At 37.7% G+C, this 20281-nt stretch overlaps 1 protein-coding gene across 1 annotated transcript in view; it reads left to right on the top strand.

Moving 5' to 3' along the window:
* Wdr7 (WD repeat domain 7) overlaps positions 1–20281 on the top strand; it is a 279897-nt gene that overhangs the window by 39154 nt on the left and 220462 nt on the right. The window contains exons 13-14 of the mRNA XM_038330658.2: positions 13120–13315; positions 18091–18305. Coding sequence (XP_038186586.1) covers positions 13120–13315; positions 18091–18305 — 411 coding nt within the window. The remainder of the gene's footprint in view (positions 1–13119; positions 13316–18090; positions 18306–20281) is intronic.

Consider the following 20281-nt stretch of genomic DNA (forward strand, 5'->3'; position numbering starts at 1 on the left):
ACTAGACTCCCTGCTGCAGTGACGTTAAAGTGCCATGACAGCAAGTTAAAAAGGAGTGTGTGAGCCAGGCGTGGTGTCGCACGCCGTTAGTCCCAGCGCTCAGGAGGCACAGGCAGGCCGATCTCTGGGTTGTAGGGCTAGAGTGTCACCACACTCAGTTGGAATGGGCACTTTAAAAAGACACACCGTGAGCTTGAGAGCTGGCTTAGTGGTTAAGAGGGCCAGGTTCGCTTCCTAACTCCCACATCTGCAGCTAGTTATGGGGATCTGGTGTACTTCTCTGGGCTCTCAGGTAGAAATGCTGTGCAGTACATACATGCAGACAAAACACTTGTACATATGAAATAGGAAAAAACCTGAACAACAACAGCAAAACAAAAACCAAGCCTCCAAGCTGGGTGTGGTGGCACTCACCTTTAATCCCAAAAGTTAGAGGCAGGGGAATTCCAAGATAGCTTGGATTATACATAGAGGCCCTGTCTCAAAATTAAAACTAAAACAATGCACAGCCCCCCCTCCCCAACCAATAACAGCAAAAGGAGTCTTTGTAAAAATCAGACTTGGCCATTGAAAGGAAGTTGGAGAAAATAGTCAGCTGTAGGCACATGTGACTTGAAATGGGCAGTGTGCAGTTAGGCCAGAGAGAAACAGATGAGAAGTAGATAAAGCCTGAGTTTCTCGTGTTTGTAATTCTCAGCTACCCCTGGAGCTAGTTAAACCATTGCTAGTGTTAGTATTTCCTTGTGTAAATTTGGGGATAGGGGGAGCCTAATTCTGAGGAGATTTTTGCTCATTTGTGGTATGGGAGTGAGCTTTTTATAACTTGCTTTGTTTCCTTGTGTTCCCTATCCCACATATAGCGAGTGGTTTTGAACTTGTTCAAGCTAAGAATGAGTCTCTTTTCAAGAGAAAAATCCGACCTTGAAACTTTTAGAGAGGGCGGAAGGAAAAATGTATTTATAATTCTTTAATTGACATGGTAATTGTCCATTTTGGGTGGAATACCAAGCATTTCAATAATTCAGCATCTTTTTATTACATGAAATAGAAATTTCCAGATATGAAGAGACTGGATGAAAGGTTTTATTTCCTCCTAATTTCTTAGAAAATAGCCCTAAATTGTACTTATGCCTCCCTGCTCATTGCCTGGAATTGGGGTTTTCAACTGCCTGAAAAGCCCAATTGGGTCATTTCGTTGTGACGGCCCAGAGTGGATCACAGAGGGGAGCAGCTATTACCTTTGCAGGGCCTTTAGGATGACCTCCCCATCATGAGAGGGAAATTTTGCCCCTTCTATTGATTTCCTCTGGACATAGATTGAACTGGTCACTGCTCTCTTGCCTACTCGTGTGCTCTCAAGGTTAGATTTCTTTATGTGCTTGATACAGCTGAGACTGCATGCCAGTATCTCTTTTAAACAGAAATATAATTAGCACACCGCTTCCTTTAATATGTTGTTAGGAAAGTGGCATGAATATCCAGCTTAGAAAAGTGAGGATGGTATCTAAATCATGAGAAAGCAAATCTCTGTGTTTCTGTGAGAGGCATGCAGCTCATTGTGTTCTCTGGGAAATGTGCAGGAATAAATAAGGTAGGGCAAGCAGATTAAAATTTACGGTTTATACAGCATTCATCTTCTCAGTTGAGCCAAAAAACTGAAGCCATTCCAGTAGATAGCCAGCTGGGTTTCAGCGTGTGCTGATAGATAGCTCAGTTGTGGGGAGCTGGTTGGAGTGCAGAGCGGAGAAGGCAAACATATTTGTGCACATGTGCGCAAAACTTATTTATTTATTGATATAAGTTCTTGCTGTGTAGCCAGGACAAGGCTCAAACATGTGATTCTGTTGTTTAAGCCACCCAAGTGCAGGTACATGTTACCATGTCTAACGCTGGTTAACACTTTTGAGTTGCTTAAAACAAAACAAATCCACACCACCACCACTACCACCACCAAAAAAGCATTAGAATATTTTCAGAGTTTTAGTGTTTAGCTATCTTGGTTCATAATGCCCATGAATACATAATTGAAATGAAAGTTAACATCTAATGTTTTAGACATGAAGTAAAAAAAAATAATAAATTTAGTAGATAAAAAGATAAACTGTTCAAGGTATAGTGGAGGTGATCGTTGAGTTGTTCAGTTGAACATTTTTATTGAATATAAATTGTTTGAAGTATTATAAAATTTGTGACTATAACTTTAAGATTTTGGTGGTTATGAAATGAAACTATTGAGCACAGGTTTTCATAGAAGAAATGGTACTGAAGAGAAGAAACTAAGGTGCTTGAGGAACTAGAAATGTTTAAGTGGACACCTCCGCATTGGCAGCATCTAGTAATGCCCTCAGGATAGGTGTAGCTACACTTTTAAAAAAAAGACTAAGGCTGTGCCACATATTAATATGATAGTAATAATAGTATAGGCATTATATGACCCTTTTGTAGTTAGATAAGTATAGTCACTCTGATAGTTCATAAGCATCATTCCGTGTAATCTAAAGAGCAAATCTGGGCGATGCTGTCTTTGTTAGCCACATTACATAGATAGACATGGTGTGTAGTGAAGTCATTTCTCATTCACACTGCACAGATAGCGAGGCACAGAACTCACATTTGATTTGAAGTCATCTGATTGGATGACACGAACTTGGCTTACAAGCATAGTGCCTCCTGCTTTTTTTTGATTTTATCATTCTTCAAAATTTTATTCCTCTATTTTTTTTAGTACTTTGTGTTACTGATTTATAAGAATATATATGATTTTGATAGGTTTATTCAATAAATTAAAACTATTGATTATTTTTAACCTTGTAAAGCAAAACAACCATCTTTCCTAAATTTCTAATTTCTTTGTGAGGACTGTTGATTGCTCTCTTTTCCTGTAAACTATCTCTCAGTTTTTCTCCTTTTATAAGTCAGGTATAGAATCTTTCAGTTTTAATTTTTCTTTTTTTCTCCTTTTAGCATATGGCACCGTTTTAAACTACAGTCTGATTTAGACTGCTTTTTAAAATACTAGTCATAAGAAATTGAAAGATCATCTGTTTGTTATCCTTTTATATAAGAATACTGCATTTTACATATTTGGATATATTTTCCACCTGACTTTAAAAACCCATTTACTGGGGCTGGAGAGATGGCTCAGAGGTTAGAGAGCACTGACTGATCTTCCAGAGGTCCTCAGTTCAATTCCCAGCAACCCTGTAGTCGCTCACAACCATCTACAGTGAGATCTGATTCCTTGTTTCTGGCCTGCAAGCATACATGCAGGCAGAATACCGTATATATAAGAAATAAATATAAAAAAATAAAAGCCCATTTGTTACATACTTTTGTTCTACTGTAGATATAGTTATCTATACATTCTGTGTCTTCATTTAATGTTCTAATAATTTTTTCTCCAGTTATATTTACTCATACGAGTAATCACTAAGAACTGTGTACTGTTTTATTAGGTGATCATGTCATATTAACAGTTTTACTTTAGATACATAGTTGTTACCAGTTTCTAGTTTTGTAAATATACAATATTGATTATTGTGAGGAAAAGTTCTTTCATTTGTCTATATTTTCTTTTACAAAAAGATTCATTTATTTTATTTTATGTGTTTATTGGTATGTATGTATACCACCTGTATGCCTGGTGTCTCCAGAGGTGTCAGATCACATGGTACTGGAGTTATAGAAGGTTGTAAGCTGCTCTGTGGGTTCTGGTAAGTGAACCCATGTCCTATGCAAGAGCACCAAATGCTCTTAATCTCTGAGCCATCTTTCCCACATCATTTGGAAATATTTTCTCATACTTATTGCGTGATTTTACACACACACACACACACACACACACACACACACACACACACATGCTATTAGAAACTCAAAATTTTTAATATGATGGGCTGTTAATGTTCGTAAGGTTACTAAATTGTTTTCTACCCCTAATGGTTATTTCATTGCCTGCTACCACTTCCATGCTTACCTGTCCATATTCTTAATGGAAATAAGAATAACATCTACTTCAGAGGGTGGTTGTGAGTTTTTTTCTGAATTATTGTAAAACATTTAGAATATAGCCCAACAATGTAGAAAGCCATTAACTTTTACAGTATTAGTTTTTATTATCTTTGACTAAATTGGCAGGTGAAAATAATCTCTTACTGTTTGGTTCTTTGATTACTAATTTGATTACTAATTTTCTGTGAAAATTGTAGAATGTATGTGCATACTTGAGACTGGAGGCCAGAAGTCAATCTCGGGTCATTCTTCAGAAGCCATCCACCTTGTTTCTGAGACAGGAGTTCTCATTATCCTGGAGCTTCCCGAACCAGGAGAGCCTCAAGGATATGATCTCTGCAACTGTGATGCCGAGATTACAAGGCTATGCCATTAGGCTGGCTAATTTGTATGGGTTCTGTAGAGTTTTTTCTTCCCTCCCTCCCTCTGATCCTCCTTCCCTTCCTTCTCTTTTGGATTTGTTTTGCTTTTTTCCAGATAGGATTTGTGTATGTAATCCTGGGTGTCCTGGATTCTGTAGACCAGGCTGGCCTTGAACTCAGAGATCCACCTGCCTCTGCCTCAGAGTGCTGGGGTTAAAGATGTGGGCCATCCCTGCCCAGGTACCTTTCTTTTCTTTAATCTACAGATATTTTCAGTTTATGTAATTTAGTTTATGGGAAGTTTTTCTTTTTGGTATAGTTTCACATTTTTGAAAACTTGGAATCCCCTCCCTGCTAAAAGGTTCAATAAAGCTTGAGTAAGGCAGTGATTGAATTAAAAACAAATATGAAACTTTTTTATAGCTATGGGTTGAGAAAAGGATAAAAATTCTCATTCCTAATATAATCACTGTATTATTTTTAAATGAATTTTTCTCTGGCATTGTCTGAATCTTGTGTGGAGTATTCATATTTGCTTGCTGTTTTTGAATAACGATGTAGAGTCTACCTGTCTTATATCTTTACTGTAAATAAATATAATCGCACTATATATGTCTATTTACACTAAGTAGTGTAAGTATGTATTTACCATCTATATGTGTAGTGAATAAAAGAGGATGGTAAAGTTATCCTTGGAGGTAATGTTATTCATGTAGCTTTTTGTCAGTGTTTTGGTTGGCTCATGATCTTATAAAATAGATAATGAGGAAACAACTCCCCCTTTTTGCAATAAAAGTTGATACTGAAAAATTCTGTTTTGAGGCAGTTTTGTGCAAGTATGGAAATGAAATTAATATTTAATTTCATAGACTATACTTTTAGGTAGAATATTTAGAATGATAAATGACATGTTAAAGGCACATTTATGTTCCAAAGAAAGAGTTCTGGGAAGTACAGGAAGCAATGAGTAAGAGACAAGTGGGATTGATTCATGATCCAAAGCAGCTGGTCACTTACGGCTTCTAGTGATGCCTACATTTAAAAGGTAACAGTCGTGTTCATATATATCGAGGATATTTATATGAAGAGAAAATTATTTGGACAAATACAAGACTGCTCATAAACAATGCCAACAAAGGAGTAACTTAGGAAACTAGCAAATCTAGAAAATGAGAATTAATATTATTTGCATTGGAATCCATTGGAAAATGGAATCATCCCCCAGGGAGCTTAGTGGGTAGGATAAACTAGCTGCCTGTAATTTCTGTAAGTCATGCTTAAGAACACATTACATGAGAGCTTTCTGGGAATGCTTTAAAATGGGTAAGGGCAGACTGGATGACCTAGGTGGTATGTTCTGACTTGCAGACACCAAGATAACGTGTGCATTCTGCTCTTCAGCACTAATGTACTGAAGGGATTATTTACTGGCAAATTCAATGAACCTTTTTAAATATTAGGATTAGATTTCTTTGAAAACTAAATATCTGTCTTGATGTTTTGATTTAATATTTTTCCACTTGTCCTTATTCAAGCTATCTTATTTTTTCATGAAATTTTTTTCTTTGACTAAATATCTTGTTGTTTGTTGTTAGCCTTTACTTTTAACTTAGCATTTGAGGCCATTGCTATATATTGCTTTTAACACATAATTAATATTGTAAAGAATTATAACCTATGAAATACTGTCAGTGATGGGCTGCTCAGTCCAAGCAGCACAGATTCACTACAGCAATGAAAGAGTTCTTAATGGGATTGATAGTTTGAGATCAGTTGAGGACAGTGGTTGCAGAGGTTAAAACTGTGAGGCTCTCAATTGGGTTATGGGAAGAAATACGAGAACTTCTATTTATTTTTTCTTTTAAGTCTTAGTAAATGTAAGTTTCTGAACATTTACATGGATGGGCCGTGGTACCATCACTAACTTCAAAAATTGTGGTACATGTTTCCACAGAGAGGTAGGTGTCCAGAGGCTCTCTCACAAGTGTGCATCTAAAAATGTTTATGTAAGGGGTTTGTAGATTATGTTATATGGGATAATAATAATAACAACAAAACAAAACTTCAGCGCTGGGTATTAAACTTAAGGTCTCATGCATGTTAGACAAGTGCACTGTCACTGAGCTACATTCCAGGACTCTTTCTTTTTAGAAATAATAATCCACTCTGTAGCCGTGGCTGGCGGAGAACTCAGGATTCTCTGGCCTCGCCTTGTATGTATAGTTTCTAATAAAGCTGTTGCCACTGCGTTCTTTTCAGAAAGTCTTTTTCTATGCCAATGAGTTCAAGGCTATTCCCCAGTTTCTTGTCTCTCAGATTCAGTGTTTATGTTGAGGTCTTTGAACTATTTTGAATTGAGTTTTGTGCAGGGTTATAAGCATGGGCCCATTTGGATTCTTCAGCTTGTAGCTGTCTAGTTCATCAGCACATTTGTTGAAGATGCTGTTTTTTTCCCCAATGTGCATTTTTTGCTTCTTTATCAAAAATCGGGTGTCCATAGGTGTGTAGATTTTTGTTTGGTTCTTGAGTGTAATTTTATTGATCAGTGTGTCTGTTTTTATTCCAATTGTGTGCTGTTTTTATTACTATACTCCTGTAGTACATCTTGAAGTCAGGGATGTTGATAGCTCCAATTGTTCTTTTATTATTCAGGATTGGTTTAGCTATCTTGAGTTTTTTGTGGTTCCATGTGAAGCTAAAAACTGTCCTCTCAAGATCTGTGAAGAATTGTGTTGGAAATTTGTTGAGGATTGCATTGAACCTGTCAGTTGCTTTTGGTAGAAAAGCCAGTTTTTATTATTAATTCTTCTAATCCATGAGCATGGGATATTGTTTTAAAAAGATTTAATTATTTTTATTTTATGTCTGTAAGTGTTTGTTTGCATGTGTGTGAGTGGCGAGTTTGAAATGTGCTCAGAGGCCGGAAGAGGGTGTTGGATACCTTGGAGTTGAAATTACAGATGATTGTAAGGTGCCATGTGGGTGCTGGAAACCACACCTGGTTTCAAAAAGCTACACATGCTCATATCCTCTGAGCCATGGAAGTCATTTCCAATAAAAAATAAATCTTCTAATTAACCACACTGGATTTGAGCAATGATCATCGAAACACATTGGAAAGACAGACAAGAGTCATAGTTGTGTAAAGTATTAGTATCCACTATCATTGACAGTGAAACCTTATAGTGATAATTGTTGTGCCTTGTGGTGTTGGCTAACTGAATGTCATTATGAGCATTAGTAAGTAATTAAAAATACCATTTTACGTTTGTTAATTTATCCTTTAAAAAGTTGTATATGTTTCATAATGTACACATTTGCACAGAGGTACTCATAATTTATACACCCTTGCATCACAATTTTTAAATCTGCAAATGATCAAAAGAATTTTGAGCTGAATTATTTCCTGATAAGTTTTGGTGAAAATGTGTTACATTTGTAGTTGAGTGACCTGGGTTATGTATGTCTCTGTAACCATGTTGGCCTAGAAGTTTCTATGTAGCTTAGCTGTCTTGAGCTATTCATATTCCTGTTGGCTCAGCTTCTCAAATCCTGGGATTACAAGTATGAGTCGCCATGCTTTATTTGTATAATCATTTTAATTACACCATCAAAATGTTTTATACATTATCTTGTTATAATGCTGTTGTCTTAAATCATCTTCAGTTGGTGTTCCCATGCTGAAGTAGTGGAATGAGTGCTGTTAATAGCTTATAGAATTAGTCATTATACATGAAGTAGATGTTTAGTGCTATGATCTCTAGAACTTACTCATAATGGAAATTGGATGTAAGTCAAGAAATGTGAGTCGTTAAATATTTTTAGGAAGTGCTTTTTTAATAATTCTGAGGACAGATAAGAACATGTTAATTGTGTTTTAGCAAATCTTTTAAGTGCTTTCATCTAATAGCTAAGAATTATTTATCATAATTATGCTCATTGAAGAAAAATTAATACCAAAGTAGTTCTCAAATGGTCTTTTTCCTTCTACATTAAATAGGTTAGGCATTTGCTTTGTTCTTTCTGTTCATACAGGCTTCAAAGGTAGCCATCAATGTAGAATTAATTAGTGGAATCAAAATTAATAAGATTTTGCTATATTAAGTAATTCCAGCTCTATTCTAGTTTTCTTCATATGAATTTGACTAGCATTTTCTTGAAAGAAGGAAAATTAGGTTTATTTTAATCTATATTTAAAAATAGAAGACCATATTTTCTTATGAGTTAATTACCTCTACTAACTATTCTTTCTTGATCTTAGTAATATTGTTTTTTTATGTGTGTGTGTTTTCATTCTTGATTATTTTAGTTATTTCAAGAGTTTTTGTTGTAGTAAAGCTAAGGTTAATTTTCCAAATACTTTTATTATTTTCAGAAATGGTATGTAATTTTTATAAATGACCAAACATCATTTTGTGGGATACTTGCCAATTTCATTATTACTGCATTGTAAGAGAAGACAAATCATGGGGACTGGGTATGTAGCCCTGTTTTTAGAGTGCCTGCTTAGCTAACATGAGTGATGTCCTGAGTTTATTCTCTGACACCACAGAAAGCCAGGCCTGGTGGTGATATAGAACTGTAGTTCCAACTCTCGGTTGTTGGAGACAGGATGATAAGTTCAGCATCATCGTTATCTATATTAAGAGTTTAAGGCTAGTCCAAGAAACATGCAGAAGTTCAAGGTCATCTTTGGCTACATAGTGAATTTCTATTTAGGTGAATTTATGTGTTAAGAAGATGTGTTGGGTGGCCATTAAGAGATAGGATTGGGACATTATAGTTTTCTTTAAAACACGTGTGTTTGTGTATGAAGGTGCGTGTGCGTGCATGCTGGTATCCATACTTGCATGTGATCTGGGATTGGAGGTCAGAAGAGAATGTTGACTGTCCTTCTATCACTCTCAGCATGCTTCTTTGAGGCAGGATCTCTCCCTGAATGTGGGGCTTGCATCTTGCCTGGGTTGGGACCCCAAGGTCCTCCTGTTTCTGTACCATCTGGGCTGTGGGATGCTTGTCGGTGTTGCTTGGCTTGTTGCTTGGGTGCTGGGATTTTAATTTCCGTCCTTTTGATCCCAGAACAAACACTCTTAGCCAATGCTTCATTCCTCCAGCTCCACATTCTAACAACGTTTAAGACCTAAATGTCCTATAGTCTACTTGTAAAGCTTGTGCTATGCTCTTTGCTAATATTTGTCCTGTATTTCCCTTATTTTTCCTCTGTATAAGAGCAAAATGATACAACACTTTTCAGTATTCCTATGAAGATGGATTGCATTCTTTTCATCTTTAGAATGAGTTGCCTGTTTATCTTGGGCTTCCAGAGAGACAATAGCCCATCATTCCAGGGAGGTAGCAGACACAACCTCATGCATGGTGGCTGAGAGCTCATTTTGAATCACAAACAGACAGCAGAGAGCATCCTGGGAATGGTGTAAGGTTTAGACACTTTTAAGCCTACCCCGAGTGATACATTTTCTTCAGCAAGGCCACAACTAACCCTTCTCAAACAGTTCTACCAACTGGGGACCAAAGATACAAACATATGAGCCTATGGGGGGACATTCTCATTTAAACTATCACAAAGCCTATTGCCAGTGACATGCTTCCTCCAGCAAGGTCACGCCTCCTAAACTTACCCAAACAGCACCAACTTTCAGTGGCTGTCTGCAGCTGTGTATCTCTGATGTTGACATCTACAGTAGATCCTAATCTTAGATATAACCAATGTAGGACCCAATACTGACTATATTTCTCAATATTTTAAATGAAATTCATTTGCACTTGGCAAGTTGAAAATTCAACAGTTATACATGAGTACTTGAGGCACTAATTAAGGATCAGCTTTTTTTCTTTTACTGTGTACCTCAAACTGGCTACTAACTTCAATACCTCCTCCTGCATCGCCAGTGCACTGCTGTCTAATAAAAGAGGTAATCCCTAGTGCTGGAGTCCTTAATATATGCTTAATATGCTATTAAGACTTGCTAGGATTAACTCTACCTGGGTGTGTGGTTCATGTGTGTATCCATGTGTGAGGGTTAGTGGTGTGTATGGCTCGTGTGTATGCATGTGTGAGGGGTGTGGTTGTGTGTATGCCTGTGTGAGGGGTGTGGTTGTGTGTATGCATGTGTGAGGGGTGGTGGTGTGTGGTTGATGTGTGTATGCATGTGTGAGGGCTGGGGTTGTGTGTTGTTGATGTGTGTATGCATGTGTGAGGGGTGGTGGTGTGTGTGGTTGATGTGTGTATGCATGTGTGAGGGCTGGTGGTGCATGTGGTTGCCAGAAGTTGATGTTGGTCGCCTTCCTCAGTTGATTCATCTTGTTTTTTAAGGGTTGTTTTCTCCCTAGGATCTGGAGCTCAATGATTGGCTAGACTGGATACTGTCAGGTCCCAGGATTGACCTGTCTCATCTTCCCAAGACTGGTCTTGCAGGTGTACACCACTATTCTTGGTGTTTAATGTGGGTGCTGTGCATCCAAATTTAGGTCCTGACTGCAGCAGTTTACTGACTAGTGTTTTTATTGGAGATTTTGGGGATTTTAGAGTGGTGGAGAAGGTTTGAGTGCCATGGCTGAGCAGGCCTGATGGAAGCAGCGAGCAGAGTGAAGCTAATGCTGTCTAGGACATCAGAGAGAAAGAGAACCATTTCTTAGGGGAGAAATAAATAAAGCTATCTTTTAAAAAATTAAATACCAGATGCAAAATAGAAAACACTCATTGCCTACTGATATAGCACTCATCTAATTAGAATGTGAGTGAATAATTTGACAGGTCCAAGGTTAGTGCTGACGACAGCTCACGGACATACACGGCATTCATTCTCTTAAACTGTGTTTATCTGGAGTTAGCAATATATGTCTTGTGCAGCTGATTAATGGTGAAAGTAGAGGCCTTATCATGTGTGTATTTGTCCAGTTTTATTCTATTGTGGCTAAATTTAAATTGTTTTTTAGTTTGTCAGTTTGTTTTTATTTAATTGGTAACTGTAAAATTAATTTGTATGTGTCAGAAATCTGCTTATATTCAGTTGATAGTATGTCTTTTTAAGAAAAAAAGTAATTGGATATTTATAAACAAACTTAATAATTGCCTAAGACAGTTCTGTGTAATGCTTTAAGCAAATTTTGCAGTGTATCTCTGAACTTAGTTTTCTTAACTTTATGATTGCTTGCAATTATAAATATTCACCAGAGTCAAAATACAGCAAACTCACGGTGAAGAGAGAGTGGGCAGAGCAGGTGGGACCAGTGAGAGCCACATTCAGATGCATACCCAGGATGCTGCACCGAGATCAAGAGAAAGCTTAGTCTTGAGCTTTGAGCATTCTTAACAGGAAAGGACCCAAGCACAGCAGCTTCCCCGGTGTGCTTTAATAAGATCGTGGCCAAACAAGTTTAGAGATAAATGATACTATACATCCTTGTAGAACAGTTATATTCACATCAGCAATATAAAGGTTTTTGGAAATCCTATGGTTAAAATTTGAACTGAGGATGAGTAGTATTTGCCTGCAATCCCGGTATTTGGTTGGTTGAGGCAGACGTATCATAAATCCAAATCCAGCTTGGGCTAAACAAAGACACTAGGCTCAAAAACAAAACAAAGCAAACACAAAAACAGCGTCAATAAAACAAGATCTGTGCAGCTCCCGTTTCCTCCTGTGTCCTTGCTGCCCCTTGCTCCCTGCCCCTCGCTCCCTGCCCCCTTGCTCCCTGCCCCCTTGCTCCCTGCCCCCTTGTTCCCTGCCCCTTTCACCTAACACCTGTTGACATTTCTTCTTTGAGAATTAGGGAAATGTTGCTTTTAGCTCACAGAGCGGTGTTTGGGCAGGAGAAGCAGAGCATTGTATATTTGTGGGTTTCCCTTTCAGGCCCTATGCATAAAAGCAGATTCTGTGCAGTGTTATGGGCCTTATTTCTTAAGAGGTGGTCGTAATAAATTTAGATGATCACTGTCATATGGTTAAATTTTAAATTGCTTACAAACTGTCCTATAGAAATTCAAAGTCTTAAGATTTTAATTTCTATACTGTAGATTCAGCTTTCTTGCTAGTGAAAATCTTTCTCTGCTTATTTGTAAATGATACTGTTTTAAAAGGAAATTGATGGGCAGAGGTTAGCGATGAGCAGGGAATACACTGAAGACCGCCCAGTCAGCTCTCTGTTAGGTGAAGTGCTGCACCTTCTGCCATTATAAGCAGATATCACAACGGGAGCAGGATTATCAGTCTGCAGATAATGTGTGATAGCTGTGGTGCTCAAGGCATGATTGTGCTCAGCTCTGTGAGGTCATTCTGTTGGGACAAGAGGGCAGGGAGGAGCGTGGACCTAAATGACTCATGGACAGAAAGATAGAAACACCACAGAAAGCTTTTCTCTCAGGAAACAAAAGTTAGTTCAGGTTGTGGGACGAGAACACTTGACAGACAACTCGACCCCTACCTCCCTGCTGCCCTGTTCTGCCTTCCCAGATATGGCAATCACTTTTGTGAGGTCTTTTTCATATTTTAATAACAGCCTTCCAGTTTTAACCTTTACGTTATATGAAATTTTAAAAGCATATCTATTTGAACCCCAAACTTTTAATTTATAATATCAAGGAAGAAATTGTTCAAAATACCTAAATATTGTGGTTGTTTTTCAGTGGAACATACATAAAAGTAATTTTCATTTAAGTTATTGGGAGACAAGCTCTATCTATTTTTAATGTAAATATAATGAAGGTTTCTTTTCCTTTTTTTAGGCAAGAGTTCAACATTGCATCTGTTCTGTAGCCAGTGACCACTCAGTAGGACTTCTAAGTTTACGGGAGAAAAAATGCATCATGTTGGCTTCGCGCCACCTGTTTCCTATTCAGGTGATCAAGTGGAGGCCGTCTGATGACTACCTGGTGGTGGGATGCACAGACGGCTCTGTGTATGTCTGGCAGATGGACACTGGTAAGAATAAACGTGGAGAAGGGATAGGAAGTTAAAAGGATGCATTTGATTTCCTGAACATAGTTCTTTATATGAAAATAATGTATTTATACTTCTTATAACTATCCTTTCTCATCTTATTTTTATCCATAAAGGCCTATGTAGCATCTATCTATTTGGAATAATCTGTAGAGTGGTTTGACAGCTCTTAAAGGCATGCAGTTGAGGATAATGTGCAGAGGACGACAAATTTGCAGTGATGTTGATGCTATCCATGGGGTTAATTGCCAAGCAAGCTGAAAGAGCTAGTTTTGTCTCATGCTCAGAAACAGTAGAAAAAGATAAAACCAACTGTAGAGGATTTGCAAACCGAATTCATTAAAAGGTAGACATAGTGAAGAGAAACAAAGCTGAAACCAAGATGGAATTGAAAACTTTAATATCCCAACTAGAAAATTAAGGGGAAAGCTTTAAGGTAGAATGAACCAAGTATAAGACAGAATATAATGTCTCAAAGATAAAGTAGAGGAATTGGACCACTCAAGAAAGAATATGAAAAATGAAAAAACAAAGACAAAAGGAACCTGCAAGAACTTTGTGACATTATGAAAAGCCAAATATTTGAATTATAGACATAGATGAAGGAGAAGAATGTAAGTCATTGGCATAGATAAGATTTTTATTTTTATTTTTATTTTTTTTTTCAGTTTTACCAGCTTTTATTATAAACACCAGCACATTTCAAGTTCCCTCTTTTTGATCACAAATATAGGACTTTTTTCTTCTCCTCTTAAGTATACAGCATGAGACACAGTGTCTGGGCACTCCAGCTCTTACAGAAATTTTCTTAGGACAAACTTAGGGATATTATCCACAGCCCACATCCTCAGCCACATCCTTTGACATCCAGATGGACAACGGCACAGGATGCAGACTCCTTGCCAAGTGCCACCTTCTTAGGTGGGCGGAGAAAACTTCCTCAAATCAAGGAAAAGACACACCCATACAGATGCGAGTGGCACAGAACACCAGACAGACAGGGCTTGAGAAGATAGGACCTACAGCATATTATATTTAAAACACTAAATATACCGAACAAAGAAAACATTAAAAGGAGCAAGTGAAAGACCATAGGTTACAGATGAGGAAAACCCATCAAAATAACTGCTGATTTCTAAATGGAAACTTTGAAATTCAGAAGAGCCTGGAGCAATGCACTCCATCCTGAGAGACCACAGGTGCCAACCTAGACTTCTGTACCCAGAAAAACTGTCTTCCATAGTTAAGGAGTTAGAAAAGCTTTTCTGTATTCAGACAGGCTAAAAAGTTCTACTCAGCAGACCAGTCCTAAGTAGAATATGGGGAACAATACTTTAGACTGAAGACTACACAGTAAACAAATGAAGCTATCACTGCTGAAACAAAATGTATGACTAAACAATAAAGCCAAATCTAAAATAATTGCAGGTACTTCTCATGTTTCTTTTAATAATAACTTTAAATATTAGTGGCCTCGGTTCTTGTGTCAAAAGATATAGGTTAGCTGAATGAATTAAGTAGCAAAACCCACTTTTCTGTTGTCTACTAGCAACTCAGCTTAGCTTCAAAAATAGGCAGCACAATAAGGAGGAAGGATGGAAAAGAATACTGCCAGCCAATGAGACCACAGAGCAAGCAGTGTTCCTGTTTGTTGACAAAATAGACTGCAAGTTAAACTAATCAGAAGAGACGAAAATGACACTTCATCACAATCGGGACCGTTAACCAAGAGAACCTCAAAGTCATAAACATGTATGCAGAAACTCTGGTGAACCCACTTTCATAAAAAATTAAATACATAGATTAAGATCAATCCACTAACAATGAGTGGTTTCAGTAACGACTTTCTCCAGTAGACAGGTTATTTGGACAGAGAGAGAGCGGGGCAGGATCAGAATCAATTAACACCGAACATCAAATGACTTAACATATATCGACAGAGTATTCCACCCAAACTCCAAAAGAGTATACTTCTGCCCAGTGGACACATGGAAGCTTCTATACAATAAACTGCATGCATGGACAGAAAGCAAATCTGAATAAATTCAGAAAGTTTGAAATAGTTCTGTGTATCCTATTTGAACATAGCGCTACAAGGCTTAAAATTAACAGCAAACAAATCATGACTAGTATATAGTACAGAAGCTCATTGAGATGAAGCAAATAATCACTGAATGATGAATGGTCAATGAAATAAAAGGAATAGAAAAATTCCGGAACTAAATGACAATGTAAACACAATACAGTGATACCTCTGGGACACATTAGAAAACATTTCTGCAAGTGAAACTCTAGTTCTAAGTGCCTACATTAAAAAGCTAGAAGGAACCCAGATGACTAACTTGATGATACTAAAATCTAGACCATAACAAGAAATAATAAAAATCAGAGCAGAAATTATTGAAACAAACAAAACAATACAAAGAATCAATCTATGATAAACAGATTATCAGATTGTTCAGATACCAAACAAACTCAGACTGTCATAAAGGGATAATTTAAAAATCTGTGCTTCATTAAATTGGGAAATATAAATGAAATGAATTAATTTCTAGGTTCATCCAAACCACCAGATTTAAACCAAGAAGAAATCAACAATCTAGCAGAGCCACAATAAATGAAGAGAAAAGCCTTCTGATTAAAATCAGCCAGGCCCAGATGGATTTACAGCAGAATCTTACCAGGCTTTCTAAGATCTACAGCTAATCCTGCTTACATTAATAAAAAAAAATAGATGCAGAAGGAATACTTTTAAAATCTGTCTATGAAGCCAGTGTGTCTGACTGTAATACCCAAACCAAGTAATACAAAGAAAAAAAGAAAACCATAGACTAACCTATCCAATGAACACAATTAAAAAAAAAAAAACAAAACTCAATAACAAACCAGTTAATGGCATACCTCAAAAGGATTTTCATCATCACCAAATCGACTTTTTCCCAGAGATGCAAGGATGGTTCAGTAAATGTAATAAACCACATACATTGGCTTAAAGACAAAAATTACATGATCACTTCAAAAGATGAAGGAAAATCCCTTGTTAAAAGCCAGCATGTCTTCTTAATAAAAGACCTAGTGTGTAGGGCTTGAGAGAACATATTCTAACATAATTAAGGCTATAGATTATAAAACCAAAGCCAGTATCCCTCAATGATGAAAAACTTCAGGCAGTCCCTGTGCATTTGCAAAGGAAATACAGCAACTGAAGTATGACACATGAATGAGTAAGAAAGATATTTGAGGATATCTAACCTAAACAAACAGAAAAGCACTCAGTATGAGCAGGTTCACATTTGAGCCACCAGTTCCCCAGATACTATGTTGATGGCTCAAGTAGCTTTCAGAGTTTAAATACATTTCATACATCAAAAATCCTGCCTGAATCTGATTTATAGAGCTTCATTTTTTATTGATATGATAAATAAATAAGTTTAATAAATAAATAATGTCAATACTTTCAGGATGTATCTTCCTGACTCTACAGGGGCCTTTATATCACTAGCTACAGCTTGAACAGCAAGAAGAGGAAAAACAAAGTGTTGAAATACAAAATAAATCTGGCTTCCTTGTTTCTATCTATTGGCTTCTCCCCACCATGGATTGCAAGAACTCTATCTGAAGCTGTCAACTAAATATGCAATTAACAACTAGTAGTTAATGCTACACATAGGCATATTAGAATACGCATAACACCCCAAACCCTCTAGCTCTCGTGTAGTTTATAGTTCTGGGCTTGAAGAGGCAGGTAAAAGTTTAAGTAAGGAGAGCTGTCTTCACAGTTAAGAGCACTTACTGCTACTGCAGAAGACTCAATTTTAGTTCCCAGCATCTGCATGGCAGCTCGCAACTGTCTGCAACTCTACTTTCAGAGGCTCTGACTCCCTCTGCTAGGCTTTGCAGGCATCAAGCATTTGTGCAGTACACACACATGCATGCAGCCAAAACAGCCATGAGAATAATTTTATCTTAAAAAAACATTTAATATACAGTTGGTGAGCTGGTAATTAGAATTATGGAGACACTAAAACAGAAAAGAAATTAAAATAATTCAGGAGTCTGAAAGGTGGTAATGAAGCTCAGGTTATGCAGGAGGAAGCTTGTGTTCTAAGAAGTATGCAGATGGAGATAAACGGAAGGGAAGGCAAGAGGAGGTACTTGAAGTTGCTCTGAGTATAAATAGTACTTATCTCATACACACAGGAAACATTTAATTCGTGAAGCTAAGACTCTCAAAGGGGATGTAGCACAGTGGTAGGGCACTTCCTGCCTAGCACGTATGAGGCCTGGGCTTGATAACCAGCAACGAAGAAGAAATTTTTTCAAGACTAAATAGAGAAGACAGAATACTTCCTTTCCTTCCTGTTATCTGGATGCTCCTTAGAGAAACAAAGGCTTCAGAAATGATTGAAGGAGAAAATGGACCCATTTTAGTTTTGTTGTTGTTTAATGTCGATGAAAGGTGAGTTCATTGGTGTTTGTAAGTGATGTGGAAGTGACAGACTAGTCAAGAACACCGTCCAGGGAAACAAGGGGAAAAGCGTGGCTTTGAATTGCTTTTACTGGGAAGGTGGACGAAGCCTTAAGGGAGAGGAATAATTGTGGACTCTACATGGAGACTGAGTATACAAAGGAAGCACAAGGGAATGTTTGTGGGTGAGTACTGGTGAGACATTCCTACAGAAACTGCTACCCTTTCTGTACCAGACAAACAACAGTCCATAGGATTGTGTCCTAAGTGCGGCCCTGCTGCCTTCCAGGTGCGCTGGACCGCTGTGCGATGGGGATAACAGCCGTGGAGATACTGAACGCTTGCGATGAGGCCATTCCTGCTGCAGTAGACTCACTTAGTCACCCCGCAGTCAACCTGAAACAAGCCATGACAAGACGTAGTCTTGCTGCCCTTAAAAATATGGCCCACCATAAACTGCAAACCCTTGCAACTAACCTCTTGGCTTCTGAGGCCTCTGATAAGGTGAGCTTTGTATATGTTTTCTTCAGTCTGTGGGTTGCATGGGAGGTCATTTAGGTCATTTAGGTTTGGGTGTCTCTGAATTTTGAGAGGCAACACTGATGCAAAATAATCTTGTGATTTTTAGTTGGATGTATCCAGCATAATTTTGGAATGTTTGGCATACTAAACATTTTAACAAAGTAAATTATTTTTTGCCATTCAAATATCTTAAAATTATATTTAATGAACTAAGTCCGATTTTCTAACTGTCATTTACCATCAAGACACTAGCTTAAATCTCCATTCGGCAGAAGGTTGCACCAGCAGTCCCAAGCCATTAATCTGGTCCCCATTCTTTGTTTTACAAAGCTCAGCCTTTTGTTTGTTTTGTGGTCTTTGTTTATTCTTGATTTCCATTTTTTAATGGTTAAACTTGTGTATAAATACTGAAGGGGTTGAAAAGCTCACCTGTAAACTGATAATTAGCCATTAATCAGCAAATGCTGGCAGTATATGAAATGCTGCAGACTGTCCCATAAACCACATCCTCCAGTAATTGGCATTGATATCACCCTTTGATCAAGCTTTTTTTGTCCCCCAAGACATTAATGTTTTATCGGCTCTGTTGTATTTTATATTTCATTAGTTAGACTTGTGAAATCCTTCTGTGGCTTTTCTCCATGGTTTCAGGTTCATGCTCTGAAGTTTGAGGAGAAATCACAGCTTAGATGTGTTTGTTGTGCTTTTCATTCGTTTCAAAGAATCATATATTCTACCTAGAAAGTCATTGTCTCATATGATTTGACATGATTTTAATTTTGTGCATATTGTAAAACAAGGTACTAAAGAAAGCATGTGTCCGTGTTTTGTTTTTTCTTCCCTTGTTGATAAATTTAAGAAATTAAATACACATTCTTTTTCTTGATGGTAGCTTCTAGAAATACGAAAACAGGAAAATAATTATATAGCAGGAAAATTATAGAAAACTATGCAGTATATAGTCCTATTTACAAATGGCTTTCGTGAGTGGTCAGTGTTCATTATGCGCCTTTACAGTCTTGTTTGCCCCTCCTTTACTAGCATATTTTATAATGCAGTTGATGGTGGGAGCAGCAGACAGCTGCTGTAGAGCAACTCTTGCCTACACAGGAATCGGTTATAGGAGAGGGAAAAGGCCGAGGAGGCTGAGGCTGCAGGACAATCACTTCATGAAAAATGTATGCTGGCTGTACCATTAAGGATTTCTCTTAACTGTTTGTGCGTGCTGTCACAGTCTCTGTGAGTTCCTATGTGCACCAGCTGTGTTGTGTCTAGAAGATGCTGTTTCCTTGGAGTCATCTACTACCTCTGGCTCCTAGAAGCTTTCCATTTTTTTCTTCCAGATAGATCCCTAAACCTTGAGGGAAGGGGGTCTGATAAAGATTTTCCTTTTAGGACTGAGTCATTAGGAGTCATTTTATTGCTATTTTTTTTTAGCAGAATAATAGTATTAGGTTTTCTCCTAGGGCCCATGACCTCTCTGTTGTATGATACTTTACTCTGGCTTTTTGGGGGGCCCACCACCCAGCTACCAAGTAAATCATACATGGAGACTTATTCTTAGATATGAATGCCTGGCTGTAACTTGGCTTGTTTCTTGTCAGCTTTTCTTACATTAATCCAACTACCTTTTGCCTCTAGGCTTTTATCTTTCTCTTTTTCTGTATACCTTACTTTACTTCTTTCTCCGTGGCTTGCTGTGTGTCTTGGTGGCTGACCCCTGGTATCTTCCTCTCATTGTTCTCTTGCTCCTTGTTCTCTTTCCTCCCAGATTTCCTATTTATACTCTCTGTCTGCTAGCCCCACCTATGCTTGTTCCTGCCTTGCTATTGGCCGTTCATTTCTTCATTAGGACCATCAGGTGTTTTAGATGAGCACAGTAACACAGCTTTATAGAGATAAACAAATGCAGCGTAAAGAAAAGTCACACACCTGAAAATAATATTCTCCAGTGTTTC

This window comes from Arvicola amphibius, chromosome 5, assembly GCF_903992535.2.
Source record: "Arvicola amphibius chromosome 5, mArvAmp1.2, whole genome shotgun sequence".
Classification (NCBI taxonomy): Eukaryota; Metazoa; Chordata; class Mammalia; order Rodentia; family Cricetidae; genus Arvicola; species Arvicola amphibius.